Consider the following 16,740-nt stretch of genomic DNA (forward strand, 5'->3'; position numbering starts at 1 on the left):
CTAAAGTTTGCCTTTTCTACTTAGAGCATGTCAAATTGCCAAATAACGTGGTGGATGGACAGTCAGCAGATGGCTTGCTCAGTTACGTAGCAGGTTTCTCATTGCTGTAGATCTCATGGATCTCAAGGTGTCTTTATGATTTCCCCAGTAAATTTTGCCCCACATGATTATGGCAGAGTGTTTTGCTTTACAGACTCTATTTTGGGGCCAGCAGATGGTGTAGCGTTTTTGGTAAACTGTGGTTCAAGTTCTGGACCCAGTGCCTTGAAACTCATGCCAGGCACATGTGCATGCATGCCCAAAATCCTGAGGGGAGACTGGAGGAGAAGGGATAGCAGTGTGGCCATCCTCCCTGGAGGGTGATTTCTTGTTTTCTCTTCTCTGTCTTTGGTGAGCGCAAGTGCCCTATAACAAAAATCTCTCAGGGCCAGCAGGCAGTGTGGTAGTTAAGGGCGCTGGACTCCCATGTGACTGACAGTGGTTCAAGTCCTGAACCTGGCATCTTGCTTTCTCTCTCTCTGTCCCTCTCTGGTCAAATTAAAATAAATAAAGTTAAATTAAATAGTTTTAAAAAAATCTCTCAACAACAACAACAAAACAAATGCAGACTCTGTTTCTGGTCAGCTGGCTAAGTGGGAAGCAGTGATGAAAATATTATACTTAAGCTCATTTAATTTGTGCATTTCCCTCAGTACTAACTATGGCTAATTGCGGTAAGCCAGTGTCTCTTATGCCAGGCGGCAGTGGTGCACAATTGAAGGTGGAAAGCTGGACTAAGTCCTGGATCTATCACTTACTGGCAGTGTGATTTAGGGGCATGACTTGTCACCTCTCTAAGGTTTAGGCTCATTGTTTGTAAGATGGGGACTGTTATCCAGCTTCCCTAGCTGTTATGAGGATTAACTGTGGTAATGAATATGAAATACCTATTTTTTTTTTTTTTTAGAGTTTTTTTGCAATAGGGCACGTGCGCTCGACAGAAAGACAGAGAGAGACAGAGAAAGCAAGAAATCACCCCCCAGGGAGGATGGTCATGCCACAGTCCCTTCTCCTCCATTCTCCTCTCGGGATCCTGGGCACGCACGCACATGCACCCAGCGTGAGTTTAGGCCACCAGGTCCGGGACTCGAACCACGGTCGACTACGTGGGAGTTCAGTGACATAGCCATTACGCTAACTGCTGTTCCCATAAATACGAAATATCTAATAGACTATTGCACATATTGTAGATCTTTGACAATATCTGTAGGCAAATTTAAAAAAATTATTTAGATTATTTTACTCAAAGAAGTATATCTGTTTTTTTGTTCACTTTAGGCAATTGATAAGCACCGTGAGATTATTCAGTTTTTAGTTTCATACCTTTTATGACCTGTGGGCACGATTGAATCTGAAATTAGGCAGTGCTAATGTATTATTCACACTGCTTTTTTCTTCTTGAATTTTGGCTAGAAGGTACATGCGCTCATCAGAAATAGAGGAGAGAGAGAAGGCACCTCCTAGTGGGGAATGGTCATGCAGCAGTCTCTCCTCCATTTCTGCATGTGTGCAGGATGCGGAATTTAGACCAGTCAACCATGTAGGATCTGGCTCCCTTTTCTACCAGGCCGCAAGGCTGGCCCACATTACTACTTTTATTTATTGGGCTGCCAAAAAAGTCACGATGCATTTTTCTATGTTTTTCTATGCAGCAGTGTGTCGTGACTTTTCATCAGAAATATTTTTTATATTTGCTTTAGGGAATGTGCTCTCATCAGAGACAGAGAGAGAGAAACCACCCGCCCCCCCCAGAAGAGATGGCCACATCCCAGTCCCCTCTCTTTCATTCTCTTGGGATTTGGGGCATGCATGTACATGCACCTATATTTTTCAAGCTGCCAGGTGTGGAACACATGATGCTCAGTCAGCAGTGTGGGTGCAGCTGCCCTAACCAGCACTCCACCAACTCGCCTGCCCTTTGTTTTTGTTTTTTTTTTAAACCATGTGTACGTTTAATTTCCCCCTGTATTTTTTTTTTTGCCACACATTTCAACTGGATTGTTTGTTATCTGTATTTTGACCACAATCTTGATGGGGCACAGTGAACACTATTTATAGTTGTTAGGTCAGTGACTTAAGTACATGGTCATGGAGTCTGTCTTCTCAAATTCAAGGTAGACACATTACTAAATTCTTTTGTCTATTCACACAAGTCTGCAGCATTGATCACGCATCGGGTTGAACACATGATTAGACTTTACTTTTCTTGTTGTATAGTGTTTCTAATTTTTTTTTTTTTAACTCGAAAGGCAAACTTTGATGGGAATTGATCTTTTGTGTTCTTAGAATCATATAACTTTTACAGACTGTTAAGTATCTGTGGTGAGTGGAAAAATGGCCCCCTGGTATGAATGTTCTAGTCCCTGGAACTTGCGAATATTAACTATACATGGTATAAGAGGGGAGGGTCTTTGTAGATGTGATAAGTTTAGGAATCTTGAGTGGGAAGGTTATCCATTGGCCCTAAATGCAGTCACATGCCTCCTTAGAAGAGGGTGGCCAGGGCAGATTATGCACAGAAGAGAAGGACGCATGAAGGCAGAGCCCAGAGAGATGTGGAGAGGCTGGCCTGCCCACGGGAGGGTGCAGCTGCAACCAGGAATGCAGGCAGCAGCGGAATGGGAGGGCCAAGGAGAGTTCCTCGAGAGCCTCTGGACAGAGCAAGACCCTGTTGGCACCTCGATTTCAGCCAAGTAATACTCATTTTGGAGTCTGTGCTGTGAGAATAATTTTCTGTTGTAAGCCAACAAGTGTGTGGTACTTTGGTATGACAACTGCAGGAATCTTACATAGTATCCAATTAAAAATAAATTTGGATCTCTAGTGGGAGTCTACTGATATGAAAATATTTTTTAATTCTATATTCATCTGAAAGTAGTTATTTGTTATGAATTACATTGACAGTCTTTCCTGCGTTTTTCTAGGCTGCCAAACTTTTTGATGAAGAAGGAAGGAAAAAGTTCTTTACGCAGGATATGAATAATATTCTTCTGGAGTAAGTAATTTTTCTTTTATTTGAAAGCCTTAATAATCATTCATTTTAAAACATAGTAGTTCTCTGAGATGGAGATGCTGAGGGGCCGGCTGGGCTCCTGCATTAATTCTTCCTTTTAGCCTTACACATGTATGATGAACATTTGCTTCTTAGCAAAATTAGGCTTTTGAGACGTATTGTTTCTCCTAGACCACTTAAAATAATCACAGCTCCCAGTGTTTATAACTGCCAGAGCAAGTGACCACTGTACGGAGTGAATACTTATTAGTCTGTATTTAAATGTATTTTAGTCATGTACATGAAAATATCTTTCTGGAAAAATTATAGTGTATATACAAATGTGGTATCATTTTCCTTCTACTTTTATTACTGAGACTGGGAAAAATAATTCCATCAATATTTGTTGAGGTTAATTATGATTCATACCAGCATAGCCACATGGAAAGTTTGGCTTACTGGAGAAATCATGGTTATATAAGGTGGGTTAGTGGTGATGTGAGAAGACAGATGTTAAATTGGAAAGGAGAAGGTAAAGGCTTCCCTACGTACAGATTTATGTAAAGGAGTACTTTTCGTATTTTCCTGAGCCGTGGCTGTGGGTGTGGAGCTGCCACTAACACAGCTGTGGGCCGTCATATTGGGACCCAGGAAGCCGTCCTTGGGGACCATCGGCTCATAACCTTTAACCATCAGTCACAGGGAACCCAGTACTAAGTAACTGGCTGCAAACGAAGCTGAGCAGCAGAGTCACGGGGACAGTACCGACAAAAGTACGCCGGCTTATTCCGGGTGCTTTGGTAGCTGCGCAGGGAGAGACGCAGGGGAACAGTGTTGCTCATACACGGTTCCCTCTTCTACGTGCACGATGGAGGGAGTTTCTCCTGAGATACAGAGGACTGGTGGGTTCATTCTTTCTGAGAACTATTTCAATTAATTTCAGTCTCTGTTATCCTTGAGTACCTAAAAATGGACTCAGAAAATATATAACCTAGTGTTACATACTGACTCGGTGGCAGAGGAGTTGTTCATTCCTGTTCTGTATTTTAGACAGATTTTCCATTTGAGTCGTGTGCCTGGAAGCCAGGCAGATGCTTCCTGTCTGTGCCAGTCCTTTGACCTAGCTCCTTTCTGAGTCCCAGACCAGGGAAACAGTGCAGCCATTACCCGTGCGGGCTGTCCCAGATTCCGTAATCAGGGATCTAACTGGCTCTTCTCTTTCTTCCTACCTGAGAGCTCTAAGGTACTAGATTATGTCCTTCCCTGCGACTGAGGCTATTCTTTTGTATTTTGCCCTTCCACACAAGGGGACTGTTTCTCCCCTGGGAGAGTCAAAAGACCATCCTTGGGATCTAGTGTCTCACATAAGCGGAATCCGCATTCATTAGACAGGCTTCTCCGTTTATCCCTCACGTGTCTGTTTTAAAACTAATCTTCTCATTTTCAGAGCCTATCTGCTTCTTGTTTTATAGAAGGTGTGCCTCCGGTTCCACAAGCCCTAGTGTTCAAAGTTGATTTTTTCCCCCTTTAGTTACTTTTCTTATTCCCCCGGCCTTCTCTTCCCCCTTCCTGAACAAGCATGCCTTATTTTTCTGGACTAGTTGCTCTCTTAAGGGCCTATGGTACACAATGATCCGGGGTGGTAATTTCATGAAGAAATCCGGTGTATTGGCTCTGCCTCACCATTGCTACTTTATGCTGATGAGAAAAAGATCAGTCTGTTGGCGTAGGGAACCCTTTTTCTTTCTGACTAATTAAATGTGACCTGTTTTACAACACCTGTAAAACATGGTGGCTAGATTTCCTCCTCTCTTACCTGAAGCAGACATTTGATAATAGATTGTGAAACTCTTCCTGTTATGCCATTTAGTCCTGACAGATTGTTCTAGCAGGTGCTTACCATCCCAGCAGACACTTGACATCTTTGACATCTTTGTTCTTCTTCTTCTTTTTTTTTAAATAGAGATGTTTGCTTTAGGACGCATGTGCTCACCTGAGAGACAGAAAGCAAGAAATGACCTTCTAGGGGGGATGGCCACATTACAGTCACTTCTACTCCATTCTCCTCTCAGGACTTTGGACATACACGCACATATGCCTGGCATGAGTTTTAAGCCCCAGGGTCTGGGATTAGAACCATGGTCAACTGCACAGAAGTCCAGTGATGGGGATGAAAACCACAGTGGACTACATTGGAGTCTCCAGCAACATAGCCGTTACCATCTCTTTATTAAATGATCCTTTGAGGAGCTCGTGAATGAGTAGTGACTTGAATATCCAGTATAAAGAGACTTATCATTTGGTTTCTGTTCAGGGAGCCAGGTCTTCCTGCATCTGAGTTGAGCTCTTTGGAAACCACTAAGTCTTTGTTAAAGAATTATTTTATTTGCCTTTTTATTATTTGATCAGAGAGCGAGAAAGCAAGCTGCCAGGTCCAAGACTCAAAACATGGTTGGCCATGTGGGAGTCCAGCATCTTTAACTACCATACCACTTGCTGGCCCCAGAAACCACTAAGTTTTGTAAGTAGGTCATTGAGTCAAGTTTTCCTTACCAGGAATCTCTTAATACTTAGTTTCTATTTCATTTTCAGCCTCAACTAAGTTTCAGTAACAGAGCAACCCTAAAAAGCCTCTTACCCAGGATCTGGACTTAGATAACATTATCTAGTCGGATGTTGATGATAACTGCTCAAACACAGGACTCAGGGCCATAATGATTGATTTCCATATGAACCTTTGCACCTGCTGGATTTTATACGTCTTAAACGTATTGCCATTTTTTGATTGTGTATTTGGCTTCTTTAATATCAATAATTTTCTAGGGACCAGCAGTTAACGTAATGGCTATGTTGCTGGACTCCCATGTAGTCGACTGTGGTTCGAGTCCTGGACTCGGTGACATAAAACTCACGCCGGGCTCATGTGCGTGCGTGCCCAAGATCCCGAGAGGAGAATGGAGGAGAAGGGATTGCGGCATGACCACCCCCCTGGGGGGGTAATTTCTCGCTCTCTGGCGAGCGCACGCGTCCTATAGCAAGAACCTCTCAAAAAAAAAAAAAAAAAAAAGAATTTTCTATAATCATGTCTAAGGCGCATAATCTTCCATATTTTATTTTTTCTGAAATTGCAATATATCTTGCACTGGATACATTTGCTATAGTAGGGTTTCTTTCTTCCCAAAAAGCTAAGTGACTCTTAGCTGCATCTCACTTAGCTTAGAAATACTTGGTCTATCTGAACCTTCTCCTATAATAGACTGATAGTTTGAACATAGTTCGTTGCCAGAAGGTTCAGTTTTGTCATGGCCTTTAAATGAACATCTGGGACCAGCAGATGGTATAGCGGTTGCGTTGCTGGACTCCCATGCAGTAAAAGGACTACAAGTCCCAGACCCATTGACTTGAAATTCATGCTGGGCGCATGTGCATGCGTTCCCAAGATCCCGAGAGGAGAATGGAGGAGAAGGGATTGCGGTATGGCCATCCCCCCCGGGGGGGTGATTTCTTACTTTCTGTCTGTCTCTCTGGCAAACGCACACACCCTATAACAAAAATGTCGCCAAAAAAAAAAAAAAATCTGTTCTTATCACTCTACAGTAACAGCTGCCAAGTGTATCTTCCGGCTTGGGAGATACCTCAGTTATATTTTAGGTTTGTTCTGCTGAGAATATGATACCAACTGTTTTCTTTATTCCTTTTTTATTTAATAGAGGATGTGTGTGCTTGTCAGAGGAAAGAGAGACAGAGAAAACAAGTCTCCCCACCCCCTCGCCACCATGGGAGTGGCCATGCTACAATCCCTTCTCCTCCACTCCTTTCGGGATTTGGGGTAGCACGCGTGCGCACCTGGCATGTTTTTTCAAGCCACTGGGCCACATGGGATCTAGCCACCTTAACCACCACACCACTGGCTAGCCCTTCAATTTTTATTTAAATTTAACTATTTATTTATGTATTTTGACTTTATTTACTTTAATTTGAACAGAGAGGAAGACAGTGTCTGAGAGAGACAAAGAGAGAGGGAAAGTGAGAAACAAGTTGCCAGGACTGGGACTTGAACTGCTATCAGCCATGTGGGAGTCTAGCGCCTTTAGCCAGCATGCCACCTGCCGGCCCTCCATTTTTAAAAAAGCTATTAAATTAAAAATTCATCTAAAAAATTCATTTTTTTCCTGAAAATCTAATTTATAAGTGGAAATGGAAACTAGAGATTTAGAGTAGATCAAATAAACTATTAAATATAAGTTGTGCAATGAAGACCCAAGAAGAGAAATAAAAATGGATAAAATAGTTCATTTGTGTAGTCAGAGGGACTTTACATCTTTTGAACTTTCCTTTTTTTTTTTTGGAGAGATTTTTTTGCCATAGGGCACATGCGCCCACCAGAAAGACAGAGACAGAGAGACAGAAAGCGAGAAATCACCCTCCAGTGGGATGGCCACGCCGCAATCCCTTCTCCATTCTCCTCTCGGGATCTTGGACACGCCGTGCCTGGTGTGAGTTTAAGCCACTGGGTCCGGGACTCAAACCACGGTAGAATGGGAGTCCAGCGACTTAGCCATTATGGTAATTGCTGGTCCCTGAACTTTACTTTTTTCAAACACTTCTAAGTAAAAAATAATCTAGGAACTCTAATATAACAGTTTTCAGAGTGTGGAGGGAGCAGTAAGATCTCTGAAGAAATGCACTTTTGGATAATAATAGAGTTCCTGAGCTTTATTCAGCTTTTGCTATCACTGAAAAAAAAATACATTGCTCGGTTCTTTCTGGTCATATGAATTCTACTCTTAAACCAGACTCCTAGATTGTTTTTTATAGCACTGAATTGTTTTTTTTGCATGAAAGATGCTGTCTAGGAAATCATGGAAAGGTAAAGTCAACTGCCCTTGCCTTCTTGTCTGATAGCACCTAGAAGAAATACGTGCTGTTTATTGTTGATTTTTTTCTTTTTTCTTTGGCCAGCATTGAGTTACAGCTACAAGAACTAGGCCCTGTCATTCGTAGCGGTGTCTATGCCCATCTTGAAGCTTTCGTCCCGTGCAATAAAGAAACATTGGTAAAACGTCTCAAGAAGTTGCATCTCAATGTCCAGGTAAGGGAAAGAACAATAATGTCTGAATCCGGGGCTTAATAACCTACAAAGTAGAGAGAATTGTTTCTGTTGGGGGCCTTTGCTTTAGGACATAGTGTATGTATTTAATAACTATAAATGGTTATTAAAGGCAAGTCCAGCAGGGTGGTGTGGTGGTTGAGGCACTAGACACTCCCATGTGGCCAACCACAGTTCGAGTCTCAGACCTGGTCGCTTGCTTTCTCACTTTCTCTCTCTCTCTGGTCAAATTGAAATAAGTGAATGAACAAATAAAAAATAAACAATTCTTTAAAAGAAAAAGTTATTAAAGGCATGTTGGGTTCCCTGAAAAATAATTAACTTCTTTAACAACTTCTTTTGAATTGGAAACTCATAGTTCTTTATCAATTCAGAGCAGGTTTTTGAGATTTCTGTAAGCGTGCATGCAGCGAAAATTTTTTGACTGCTGTGTGTAATGTTCCATTTTATGACTATATCCCAATTAGTTTATCCATTTTATAGTTGATGGATATTTGTTTTATTTCCAGGCAGATGGTCTCAGTTCTTCAAATGGAGTCATCTAGGATCCATGATACTGGGGTTTACATATTTTGGAGAGGTTTTTGTTACATGGCATGTGCGCTCACCCGAAAGACAGAGAGAGACAGAAAGCAAGAAATCACCCCCCGGGGGGATGGCCATGCCGCAACCCCTTCTCCTCTATTCTCCTCTCGGGATCTTGGGCGGGCACGCACGCACACGCGCCCGGTGTGAGTTTAAGCCACAGGGTCCGGGACTCGAATTTTAGTCGCCTACATGGGAGTCCAGCGACATAGCCATTGCAGCAACTGCTGGTCCCTACATTTTTTAATATGGAATTTGATAGCAGGCATTGTCATTTGTACTATACTTTTTATAAATCACTTTTATAATGATTATCGGTAATAATTGTGTTTTAAAAATCTTCTCTTTATCAAAAGTCACATTTTAAAAACAGTTGTTTCGGTGAAGGAAAGCAGTCTTTTCTGTACCTATGATGTTGATGAAAGTATTTTAAGTAGTTACATCTGTATTATTTGTGAGATGAAAGTAATAAATTGGTTGGTTAAAACTATCAGATACAGGGAATCAGCAGTTAGCGTAATGGCTATGTTGCTGGACTCCCACGTAGTCGACCACGGTTCGTGTCCCGGACCCAGTGGCTTAAAACTCACGCCAGGAGTGTGTGCGTGCGTGCCCAAGATCCCAAGAGGAGAATGGAGGAGAAGAGATTGTGGTGTGGCCATCCCCCCTGGGGGGTGATTTCTCGCTTTCTGTCTCTCTCTCTCTCTGTCTGTCTGGCGAGCGCACGCACCCTATAGCAAAAAATCTCTCCCCCCAAAACAAAAAAAAAAAAAAAAAAAACCTCAATTACAAACCTGCTTGCTTTCCCTTTTGCCCTGAGTCCACATGGATAAGTCTTCTGGTTTCCTTTTTCACTTTGGCCTTGACCTTGCATTTTTGCCTGTAATGATAGTCACAATTATTAAAAATAACTGAGAGAACAGGATGCCAACATCCTGCTGGCTGTCATCTAGACCAGACAGTGTTCTCGAGCAGTACCTCTTCTTATGGTACCCCTCCTAATGGGGACTAACCAGCAGGTGACTATAACACGTAGATCTCGTTCTCGGTTTAATCATTTGTATTATGGTTGAAGGGTCCATATAATTTACTGCTTAAGTCATGGAGCTTAGGGACCAGCAGTTAGCGTAATGGCTATGTCACTGGACTCCCATGTAGTCTACCATGGTTTGAGTCCCAGACCTGGTGGCTTAAACTCACTCCGGGCACAGTGTGCCCAAGATGCCGAGAGGAGAATGGAGGAGAAGGGATTGTGGCATGGCCATTCCCCCTGGGGGGTGATTTCTCGCTTTCGGTCTCTCTGTCTCTCTCTGTCTCTCTGGCAAGCGCACGCGCCCTTTAGCAAAAACCTCTCTTAAAAAAAAAAAAAAAAAGACATGGAGCATATTTGAGGATATAAAGGAGCACCTTTTTTAAAAAGAATTATTTATTATTACCCTTATTTTTTAATTTACTGTGGAGCATGTGCACTCATTAGAGAGAGGCAGAGAGAAAGGGGGAAAGTGAGAAAGCAAGCCACCAGGTCCAGAACCTGAACTGCAGTCAGTCATATGGGAGTCTAGCACCGTAACCACACTACGTGCTGGTCCGAAGGAGCACTATTTATAGTTATGCTGGGGAGCAGAGAGCAAAACCTGGGACAGCCTTGACTAACTGGGAATTATAGTCACCCTAATTTTATGTCCCAGTGTGCATTATGAAAAGTCTGTGTTGTAAAAGAAATGTCTGTATTTAGGTATGCTAAGATTTCACGTCTGTCATCAATATCTAAAACATAATTTCACCTTTGGATATTTGCTTACAACATAAATTTTGTAAATATGATTGTAAACATTTTTGTTGCATTCTGTTTCCTCAGGATGATCGTTTAAGAGAACCTCTGCAAAAACTGAAACTGGCTGTCAGCAATGTCATGCCTGAACAACTGTTTAAATACCAGGAGGACTGCCAGGCTCGTAGTCAAGCTAAGTGTGCCAAGTATGTTCTTGTATTTGGACTGGTTTTTGCATTTGAGAAATATTTTCAGCTCTAGGAATTGATCTTAAGTGGACCTCATCCTCAAGTAAATATCCACATACAATAATGAAATGGTATAATGGAATATTTCCTAAATGGTATGTCACTCCCCATTCAGTCGCTTTGGTGTCAGAAGCAGAGGTGTAGCTCTGTCGGACATTTCACGTGTTTACCGTTTCGGCTAGCCAGAGGTAGTCAAGATGAGTGTTGGTGCCTTTATATCACAGTTCGCAGACTCCTTTGTCCTAGTCTATAAGGCATGTGCGTTCACTGGAGAGACAGAAGGAAAAGTAAGAAAGCACCCCCAAGGGGCATAGCCCACCATAGTAGTATCTCCTCTGTTCTCCTCTTGGGATTTTTAGCATGAGCACACACACGCACGAACATGCGCGCGCACACACGCACACACACACACACACACACACACAGCATGTTGTTCAAGCTGACAGGCCTGGAACTGGAACTACCCAGTCAGCCGTGGAGGATCCAGCTGCCTTAACCACCACACCACTGGCTGGCCTCTGAAAACCTTATTTAACAAACCATGTTATAACTCTGAACATGTTTTGCAGAAAGGTATATTCCCTATTTACTTCTATTTAAATTAACATTCAGTTGAATTCAACAGGTTTGTGGAGTCTGTTATAGGCAATATTGGGTTAAACTTTCCTTCATAAAATGTTCATTTTTAGGTTACAAACAGATGAAGAACGAGAAAAAAATGGATCTGAGGAAGATGATGATGAGAAACCAGGGAAACGTGTCATAGGACCAAGAAAGAAATTCCACTGGGATGATACCATAAGGTAAGGGGTTCTGTTTGTTTGTTTTTGGCTTTTTTTTTTTTTTTTAAGCTTTTGCTATAGGGTTCTTGTGCTCACCAGTGAGGGACAATGAGGGAGAGAGAGAGAGAGACAAAGGGAAAATGAGAAATCATCCTCCAGTGGGGAGGGCCATGCCTCGATACCTTCTCCTCCATTCTCCCCTCGGGATTTTAGGCACACATGCATATCCGCATGGCATGTTTTCTAAACTGCCAGGCCTGGGACTCAAACTGCACGCTCAGTCAGGTGCATTCTGGCCACCTTTAACCACTATGCCACCTGGCTGGCCCACCATCACATAAGATTTAATTGGTCTTTTGGCCAGCAGTTAGCATGGTCGTTAAGGTGCTGGACTCTCACATGGCACACCATGGTTTGAATCCTGGAAATGGTGGCTTGCTTCTCACGTTCTCTCTCTTTCTCTATTCTCTCTAGTGAATGCACATGCCCTATAGTAAATTTAAAGTAATAATAATACGTCTGGCGGGTGGCGTGGTGGTTAAGAATGCTGGATCCCACATGGCTCACCTTGGTTCAAGTCCTGAACCTGGCAGCTTGCTTTCTCACTCCTCCCACCTATTTCCCTGTTTTGCTTTCACTCTGTCCTGGTTTTTTATTATCTTTATTTATTTACTTATTTTAATTTGACTGGAGAGAGAAGTAGAGGGGGGAGTGAGAAAGCAAGCCACCAGGTCCAGGACTTGAATCGTGGTCAGCCATGTGGGAGTCCAGCACTCTTAACCATCACACCACTTGCCAGCCCCTAAAATCAAAAAATTTTATGAAAGGAAAGCATGCTGGGTGCATGTGTGCATGCCCAGAATCTTAAGGAGAGGAGAGATTTCACTGTGGCCATCCTCCCTGGGGAGTAATTTCGAATTTTCCCTCTCTCTCTGTCTCTCAATGATAACAAGCATCCTATGAGAATAATCTTAAAAAAAAAAAAAAAAAAGAGAGAGAGAAAAAGTTTAACTGTCTTTCACTTTTTTCAAAAATAATTTTTTTATTTAATTTTATTTCTTCATTAATTTATTTTCTTAAGTGAGATAATTGTTACTTGAGAGGAGGCTTTTTAAATTTATTTATTTATTATTATTATTATTATTTAATTTGATCAGAGAGAGACAGAGAAAGAAAAGGAAAATGAGAAAGAAAGCCTCCAGGTCCAGGATTTGAACCACGGTCAGCCTTATGGGAGTCCAGCACCTTTACCGCCATGCCATTAATTTATTTTAGTTTGACCAGAGAAAGACAGACACACTGAGAGAGAGAGAGAGAGGGAAAGTGAGAAAGCAAGCCACCAGGTCTGGGACTCGAACTGTGGTTGGCCGTGTGGGAGTGTCTAGCACCTTAACCACCATACCACCCGCTGTTCCCCTGGCTTTCACTTTTGACCAAATATATGATGTAAAGGTAAAGTTTCTCATGAAAAGAATCTGTGGTAAATGGAAGACTAGATCTGAAACAGCCAAAGACTAATATGTAGGAAGAATTTAGTCAAGAGACGATTAATTTGGTTCTTACAGTGTTATCACTTTTATTTATATGTAATACTTGTTATACTCTAATCTTCTAATGATGGACTATATCATGCTGATTTCAGTAGGTGAAATATTCAATATACTTGTGTAACTCAGCCATCTTTCTTAGCAGTATTTCTGTACCCCAAGTGGAATGCTATCCCTTCTGGCATTTGATGCCTTAATTAAAGATACACAGGAAAATGTCTGATTTTGGAGGTTTGTCAGAAGTGTGATGAATGATATATATATGCTAGACATTCTCTTCATGTCGAGTGCCAGCAGGTGGCATGGTGGTTAAGGGCACTAGACTCCCACGTGGCTGACCATGGTTTGAATCCTGGACCTGGCAACTTGCTTTCTCACTTACTGTCTCTTTCTCTCACTCTGTCCCTCTCTAGTCAAATTAAAAATAAATATGGGGACCAGCAGGTGGTGTGGCAGTTAAGATGCTGGACATTCCCATGTGGCCAACCATGGTTCAAGTCCTGTACTTGGTGGCTTGCTTTTTGACTTTCCCTCTCTGTCTCTGTCTCTCTCTCTCTCTGTGTGTGTCTCTCTGGTTAAAATAAGTAAATGAATAAATAAAATTGAAAATAATTTTTAAAAAATTAATAATAAATAAACAAATTAGATGAAAAATCATTCTTTTAAAAAAAGAAATGATCTTCATGTCATTTTCTAAATTTTTCAGATAATATTCTATTATTTCTGTCAAATTTATATGCTTTAAAAAATCGGTTTCCTACTTAATTTTCTAAAGTTCTACAATGATATTATTTATAAATATATATTTTTAATCTGTTTAGAACTTTGTTATGTAACCTCGTTGAGATCAAATTGGGATGCTATGAGTTGGAGCCAAATAAAAGCCAGTCTGCCGAGGATTATCTTAAATCTTTTATGGAAACAGAGGTGAAGCCCTTGTGGCCTAAGGGCTGGATGCAGGCACGGTAAGAACTGCAACTTCCTGAGGTTTATTTTACTTTTTCTTACTGGTGTTACTAAAGATACACCAGCGCGCACACACACACACACACACACACACACACACACACACACTGATCTTGCTTAGAACCTAATGTATTTACCATGCTATATGTTATCTCAGGTGATCTATTTGGAAACTAAGCACCTAACAGACAAAATAGTCATGTGGACAGTATAGATAAAGAGATGGCCATAAAGGTGATATTTTCTTTTTCTTACTGACCACTTTTTTCTTTTTTGCCCTTGAATTTGCTAGTAGAGAAAACGGGAGGGGGCAGACAGTTGTAGGCTTGGGGAGAGGAACTTTAGATGTTAACATGGAGATAAGTTCCTGAACATAGGAATTAAAGCACAGGGAAGGAGATAGGCATAGACTGTTGAATGAAGTCAATGTAGAGTGGTATCTGAAGAGATTATGAGTCTCCCTGTTTAAAGTCTCAAGAGTTTTTTTAGTTTTTTGGGGGTTTTTTTTTTTTTTTTTTTTTTTTGGAGAGTTTTTTGCTATAGGGAACATGCACTCACCAGAAAGAGAGAGAGAGAGAGAGACAGAAAGCAAGAAATCACCCCCCAGGGAGGATGGCCATGCCACAGTGGCTTCTCCTCCATTCTCCTCTCAGGATCTTGGGCATGCATGCACACGCACCCGGCGTGAGTTAAAGCCACCAGGTCTGGGACTTGAACTGCGGTCGACTCCATGGGAATCCAGCAACACAGCCATTACGCTAATTGCTGGTCCCTTAAAGTCTCAAGAGTTTTAGAGACAAAGACAGAAAGTGAGAAATCACCCCCCCAGAGGGATGGCCACGTTATGATCCCTTCTCTTCCATTCTCCTCCTGGGATATTGGGCATGCAGGTACCCAGTGTGAGTTTTAAGTTGCTGGGTCCGAGACTCAAACCACGGTTGACTACGTAGGAGTCCAGCAATGTAACCATTACTCCATCTGCTGGTCCCAGATTTCTTAAAAGATATAAAAATTAGAAGTGATAGGGGGAGGGCAGGTGACGTGGTAATTGAAGACACTGGACTCCCACATGGCGAACTACGGTTCAATCCTGGACCTGGCAGCTTGCTTTCTCTCTCTCTCTCTCTCTCTCTCTCTGTCACTCTCACTCTTGCTCTCTTTCACTCTGTTCTCCTCTGGTCAAATTAAAATAAATGAAAAGTTATATAAAATAATTATTAAAAAAAGAGATGATATAAAACTTCCCATAAATATTTAGTATACTGTACTATTACAACTTCTGCTTGGTGAAATAAGCCTATTGAAAATTAAATGACTAAAAAAAGTAAAGCAATTGTCATGTTATTATCTGTTATCAAAAAATAATTGTGTCTTTTTAATTTTTCCAGAATGCTTTTTAAGGAAAGCCGAAGTGTACATAATCATCTTACTTCTGCTCCGTGAGTAAATGCAGATTCTCGATTTCATTTATTTTTGTTCATTATGTACTTTAGTAAACACAAATATCAATTAAATGCTAATTGAAATAGGACTTAAATGTCATTTAGACAATCTCTATTTACCGGCAATCATTTACATTTTTTCACTGTTGACTACTTGACTCTTAGAACACACATGCCAACTGAAATAGTTCTCAGGTTACTCTCCTAAAACCTGAATCTATAATGTGACCCATTCTGGCCTGGGGTTCTGGTAGAATGGAGCCATGACAGCAGGAAGGATTAAGGGTTTCCTATCTTCATAGATAACCCACAGCCTTCTGTTGACCAAAAGCTTAACAGAATATTTTTTTTTAATAATTATTAATTTTATTTTCTTAGTCATTTATTCTAATTTTATCAGATAGAGAAACAGAGAGAGAGGGAAAGTGAAAAGGCAAGCCACCAAGTCTGAGACTTGAAACACGGTTGACCTTGAACCACGGTTGACCATGTGGGAGTCCAGCGCTTCAACCACCATAGCCCCATTAACAGAACAATTGTTACACATACTGACCCTGCTTTGATTTTACTTTTCAGATTGCCAGAGGGCTCGAGAGACAGGGAGAGGGAGGAAGCACCCTTTAATGAGACGTGGTCATGCCAGAATCCTTATTTATTTCTCAGTCCTGTCAGGATCTCGGGCACACATGTACACACCTGGCATGTTTGTTTATTTATTTATTTATTTATTTTTTGGAGAGGTTTTCTCTATAGGGACTTTGCACTCGCCAGACAGAGAAATAGAGACAGAAAGCGAGAAATCACCCCCCAGCGGGGATGGTCACGCCGCAATCCCTTCTCCTCCATTCTCCTCTCAGGATCTTGGGCACACACGCACACGTGCCCAGCGTGAGTTTTAAGCCACCGGGTCCGGGACACGAACCGCAGTCGACTACATGGGAGTCCAGCGACATAGCCATTATGCTAACTGCTGGTCCCCTTAATTAATTTACTTTTTTAAGAGAGATTTTTGCTATAGGGTACGTGCACTCACCAGAGAGACAGAGAGCAAGAATCACCGCCTGGAAGGATGGCCACATCACAGTCCCTTCTGCAGTCTTCTCTCGGGAACTTAGGCATGCACACACGTGCACCTGGCATGATTTTGAAGCCACTGGATCCAGGACTTTGTTAACCATGTGGGAGTCCAGTGATATAACCATTGTGCCATCTACTGGTCTCCCTGGCTTTTTTTTTTTTTTTTTTTTTTTTTTTTTTG

General features: G+C 41.7%; 1 protein-coding gene across 1 annotated transcript in view; it reads left to right on the forward strand.

Annotated features, from left to right (window-relative positions):
- Positions 1-16,740, forward strand: part of UBN2 (ubinuclein 2) — a 77,437-nt gene that overhangs the window by 35,927 nt on the left and 24,770 nt on the right. Inside the window, exons 7-12 of the mRNA XM_006145092.3 lie at positions 2,964-3,034; positions 7,994-8,123; positions 10,585-10,703; positions 11,435-11,548; positions 13,896-14,039; positions 15,429-15,479. Of these exons, the coding sequence (XP_006145154.1) occupies positions 2,964-3,034; positions 7,994-8,123; positions 10,585-10,703; positions 11,435-11,548; positions 13,896-14,039; positions 15,429-15,479 (629 nt within the window). The remainder of the gene's footprint in view (positions 1-2,963; positions 3,035-7,993; positions 8,124-10,584; positions 10,704-11,434; positions 11,549-13,895; positions 14,040-15,428; positions 15,480-16,740) is intronic.

The sequence above is a fragment of the Tupaia chinensis genome, unplaced genomic scaffold, assembly GCF_000334495.1.
Source record: "Tupaia chinensis unplaced genomic scaffold, TupChi_1.0 Scaffold000140_1, whole genome shotgun sequence".
Taxonomy (NCBI): Eukaryota; Metazoa; Chordata; class Mammalia; order Scandentia; family Tupaiidae; genus Tupaia; species Tupaia belangeri.